The sequence below is a fragment of the Zea mays genome, chromosome 8 (assembly GCF_902167145.1).
Source record: "Zea mays cultivar B73 chromosome 8, Zm-B73-REFERENCE-NAM-5.0, whole genome shotgun sequence".
Classification (NCBI taxonomy): Eukaryota; Viridiplantae; Streptophyta; class Magnoliopsida; order Poales; family Poaceae; genus Zea; species Zea mays.
The window spans coordinates 134,010,790-134,015,401 of record NC_050103.1 but is presented as its reverse complement, the minus strand read 5'-3'; the positions used below and the strand labels follow the sequence as shown (position 1 = coordinate 134,015,401).

The 4,612-nt window shown below is 48.6% G+C and overlaps 1 protein-coding gene across 5 annotated transcripts; it reads right to left on the bottom strand.

The window, feature by feature from the left end:
- Positions 1-266: 266 nt before the first annotated feature.
- LOC100276781 (uncharacterized) lies at positions 267-4,182 on the bottom strand. Of its 5 annotated transcripts, none has more exons than XM_008658297.4 (4): positions 3,807-4,182; positions 1,713-2,380; positions 928-1,075; positions 267-757 (listed from the first exon to the last, which is right to left on the bottom strand). In XM_008658297.4, exons 2-4 carry the CDS (start codon positions 2,245-2,247, stop codon positions 721-723), a joined length of 720 nt encoding a protein of 239 aa, XP_008656519.1. In that variant the 5' UTR covers positions 2,248-2,380; positions 3,807-4,182; the 3' UTR covers positions 267-720. The 5 variants fall into 5 exon arrangements, with proteins under 5 accessions (XP_008656519.1, XP_008656521.1, XP_020397592.1 ...); XM_008658299.4 differs by having other exon boundaries at positions 3,803-4,146; XM_020542003.2 differs by lacking the exon at positions 3,807-4,182 and adding an exon at positions 2,725-3,746.
- Positions 4,183-4,612: the final 430 nt, after the last annotated feature.

Genomic DNA, 4,612 nt, shown 5'->3' with positions numbered 1-4,612 from the left:
CTGGATCTTCTCACCCCGCTCAGGCCTAGTTTGGGTACTCTAGTATTGACCCCAATCCACTTGTATTGAGTTGTATTGAGGTGGATTGGAGTGTAACTTAAACTAATTTACACCCCAATCCACCTCAACACATGTGGATTGGGGTCAATACTAGAGAACCCAAACTAGGCCTCAACAGCCTGTGAATCCCGAGCTGAGAATTTTCAGATGCATGCAGATGCGCCTGCGAATCTACCCCAAAGTCTGAAACGAGAGACTCTGTCACGAAAAAAAGAGCGCCACACATTACGTTAGAAACACAACCCAACTGTTCGCACTGCTGCAGCTACAGTATATACACAGTTGCAAAAACACAGTAGAAACAGTAGAAGCCAATACAGTAAACAGCGCGAAACCTTTTATTATTGTAATCAGACACATACAAACAGCTTGCTCGCGTCGCTCTCGTCACTAGAGCCATGGCCTGCGGGCTGCGGCGCACAACTGCCAACAGATTCACTAGTCAGCGTGCGACCCAGGCGCACAAAACGCTAGGAGTCCGTTCATTTTTACAGCAGGGGCTCGAGGAGGAAGCGCCAGTGGCGGTCTCGGAAGATTTACACAGCCCCGGTCGTCAAGGTGAGAGGCTTCAGAATGTGGCGAGCTTTTCCGTTCAGGTACCTGTGGTGGTGGCCGCGGCCCGCAGCGTTCGGTCACCGAGCTAGCCTTCTTCTCGCTTGGTTACGGTTCCAGGAGCCTTGAAACTGTCTCTACGTTACTGCAAAAGGTTGAGAAAACCACTGGAGTCAGCTTCAGGTGAGGCATGGTAGTATGTGACTGTTTTCAGAAACTCTAGTTTACTGATAGCTTGATGCTAGAGGGGAAAAAAGGTTGCAAAAGGCAGTTCCAGGTATCATAGATTCTGACTATGCAAATGTTGCCGCTTACTCAGGGGCTGCGGTGGTCTCGCTGGGTGGTCTCACATTGGAATGGTTCTTCTTGTAGAACCTGATGGAGATCAGACTGCTGTGTGCCCTGACTGAGGACTCGGGCGATCCATGGAAACTCACCGCCGACTCGTGTCCCGAGAAGAAACCTGCAAAAAACCCAGATAGACGCATGTTTTCTGATGAGTGAGCTCTTAAGTGTTACGCATCGTTTTTGACTAATCACAGCAGCTGGTTAAAAGTCGTACTGGACCAACAGGCCATGTTCTGAAGCTTTCTGGACAGGAGTTGACAGTGTTGCACAAGCCATAGCATGCTGCCACTCAGATAAAAGGGACGTTACCAAGATCGCTGGATTTTATCATTTGACCATATCTTAAATTAACTATCTCCATGTTGAGTACATATTATCAAAACTAGCCTCGTTAACCATTAGTTTGTGTCATGTGCTGACAACATAGGATCACAGTGCCCAGTTATCGTAAAAGGGTGGTACATAAAGTTACACAGCTTTTATCTTTGTAGACTCACATAGTAGAACATAGAACGGCTAACGGTGTACTAGTTCAAAACTATGTAGCTAGGTTTACTAAGGTCTGACAAGATATTACCTGTGAGGTGAACGCAAAAAGAAAAGGAAAAGAAAATGGATTGGCAGCTATTAATATAGCAACCAGAAAGGTTCAATTCGACGTTTGAGTCAATGTTTTATTCATGAGGCGCAAACTTCTATTGTTGCATACAAACACGGCACCACTATCAATAGTAGTGAACAGATCTATATACCTTGCCACAGTATGACGATGCAGAAGATAATGGTAATGATCAGGGGGCACAAATTGCCACCCGAGGACCCTTGCTTGGCATTCTTCATCTTCTTCAAAGCCTTCATCCGCTCAATCCTTGCCCGTTTCAACACCGCAAGCTCACTCAGTTCGTTGAGGAGCTTCTGGTCAGAAACATCCAACGGCGTAGGTGTCAGCGGCCTTGGCGGCCGCGGTGGCTTCTTGGACCGCTTCTTCTTCGTCTTCTCCCCTCCTGAGCTGTCCATAAGCTTCTCCTCCCCCTCAGACTTCCTGTCATCTCCACTTCTAGCAACAGCATCCGAAGCAGGAGGGGAGCAATCCATGTGCTGATTCCTGTCGTCCCTCGGACACCCGTTGGCACACACACAACCATTCCACGCACCATTAGGCGCTGTTCTTGCTTGCCCCACTGTGAAACTAGCATCCCCACAATTGGTGTAGTTGCTTACTGTAGTGCCATTGCCACTCTCCAGGTCGATCAAAGCATCCTGATCACTCACACGCTTAGACTCCATTGGAACCACAAAAGCTTGAGTACTTGACTCTAACACATCGATAGGAAAACCGTGTCCCTCTCTGGTACTAGGGATCACGAACCAGATTTGCTCTCTGTCAATGAGGAGAAATCACCTCTGGAATACTAGGTACCTGCAGAGGAAAGTTGGGCACAAATTAGGTTACTCAGCCTATCAAAAGTCTAAACCAGGGGACAGGTGCAGCCACAGAAATGAACCAAATCAAACAAGAATCAATTTCAAACTTGTCTACCCGAATTGTCAAGCCAGAACATCCGACCGGTGCCAAGAAAGCCTAACCATGACAAGAAAACCACCCATGTAACACGCAGGAGCGCTGTGTTAGCTCTCACCAAATGAAGGTGTTGCAAAAATAGAGGATGCGGCACTTATACTAGGAAGAGGTGGCACAAAGGGAGGAAACGGGGTGCGTAAATTAAGAAGGAACGCAGGAGGGAAACACGCAAAGTTGGCAACCTTTATCCTGATTGAACGCCACAAGCAACGGCCGTACCATCGTTCTCCCGGATTCCTCCCTTTCACACGAGGCTTTGCAAGCAAACAAAGCATTGCCGTTGGCCGTTGCTTACACATGGCAAGGCGGCGTCTCTCCCCTTGTTCTCCGCTTGCTTTCTATTTTATTTCTTTATAAGCAAAAAATGTTCAGCTAAGCGAAACAGGGGCACCGGCAACTTCTTTTTGCTTGTGGCAGAAAGGGGATGCCATTTCTTGCCCAAAACTACACTAAAAATGGGTGTCAAACCATCGCCATTTGAAGCCACGCTACTCAGACTCCATGTGAGAACGTCAACTAATCTTCTTTTCGCTACACCCGAATGTGGGCGACGACCAACCCAAAATGCGCACGAGAACTCATCCCCAGATCAGAAAACCAACTAATCATCTTTTCGTTACACCTAAACTCGACGGCGGCAGAGGTAGTTAAAAGAAGGAAAGAAAGGGGTGGGGGTGGACGACGGAGGCTAATAAAACGAAAACAATCAAACAAACAAGAATCTCGATTTGGCACCTGAAGGAAGAGTTAGGTGACCAAACACAAACAGAAGCGAAGGAATTGTTCGAATTTGCTGGACAGTTGACAGCTAGAGCGGCCAGAAACGACGAACGGGAAGAAGATACGCGGTAGGACAAGGCTAGGTAGTAGGTACGGTCTTCGCCAAGCTTATTCGGTACCGAGAACCCGACAGGGGAAGAGACAAGCGAGCAGGCGCACGCGCAGCGCGGAGAGGAGAGCACCCGATTCCGCACGAACGCCCTTGCGCGGAGAGCGGTTGGGGTCATGAGGCAGGGAGGGAGACGCTCAGACGCGGCGGAGGAGAAGCCCTCGGTGGATGGATGATCCTAGCGGAGAAGAAAGGGGAAGGGCTCGCTGGAAGACCGGGACTCCATCAAAATCGAAGCTATATTTCAAGAAAATGACAAATTCCACCAGAATCCACAAAATTCCCTGAAAAATTCACGAAGTTTGCCGCGCCAGGGCACGTCAAGCGGCGGATATATATAGAGAGAGAGAGGGTCGCAAGAGCCCACCTACTTACAGAGCTGCAGCGGCAAGGTGAGGTCACGACAGCCAGCGGCGCCCTCCCATGGCGATGGCGGTGCTCCCCGCCGAATCAAGGAACTCGCTGGGCCGCAGCCGCGAGCACCAATCAAATCCAGGGAGGAAGGGACGGCGGCCGGCGGCTCGCCAGCCTACCTAACGGGAGGAGGGGAGGGAAGAGGAAGACTGACTGCTTGGGGATCGAGGACGAGGAGGTGGAGAGGAGGTGTGGCGTGGCCGTGGGGTGGGGTGGGGTCACCGATCACCGTACGTCCCGGGGCTGTATGGGATGGGATGGGTCGGGTGGAAGGAAGCATCCAGATTTGCCCGCCTCGAGGGTCACGTTCCGTTCCTCCCGCAGGCTTCATCGCCGGCCCCCGCGGCCCGCCGTCGTCGGCCCTGCCAAACAGTTTCGGCGTTGGTATTTTTGGTGTTTAGACTGTCTCCAACTATTTCCTCCATATTTCTCCTCCATCTCTATTATATTTTACTCAATCATTCTAAAAAATATCTCATACCTATAATTCAGTTATTTGATATTTTTTTATCAGTTTTCGAAGTTTAAAAAAAATCATACACTATTTGTACTACTATAATACATATTATTATCAGATATGATTCTTAAAAATATTAATATAAAAAATTGAATAATGAAAGTGGGGATTACAACTCACCCATATATGAAGACAGTGGCGGACACAGGACCAACATTCATGGAGGCCAAAAAACCACATTACAAAATCAAGCAAGACGATAAAAACTATAGTTGCATAAAATTCAAGTTCCATATCTATCAATATAACA

Excerpts from the sequence above, each read along its gene's own strand:
- LOC100276781 (XM_008658297.4), bottom strand. The coding sequence starts at position 2,247 with ATGGAGTCTAAGCGTGTGAGTGATCAGGATGCTTTGATCGACCTGGAG. Across the intron at positions 1,076-1,712 it reads CATCGTCATACTGTGGCAAG|GTTTCTTCTCGGGACACGAG; the intron begins GTATATAGATCT and ends GGTTTTTTGCAG. Across the intron at positions 758-927 it reads GAGACCACCGCAGCCCCTGA|TAACGTAGAGACAGTTTCAA; the intron begins GTAAGCGGCAAC and ends AACCTTTTGCAG.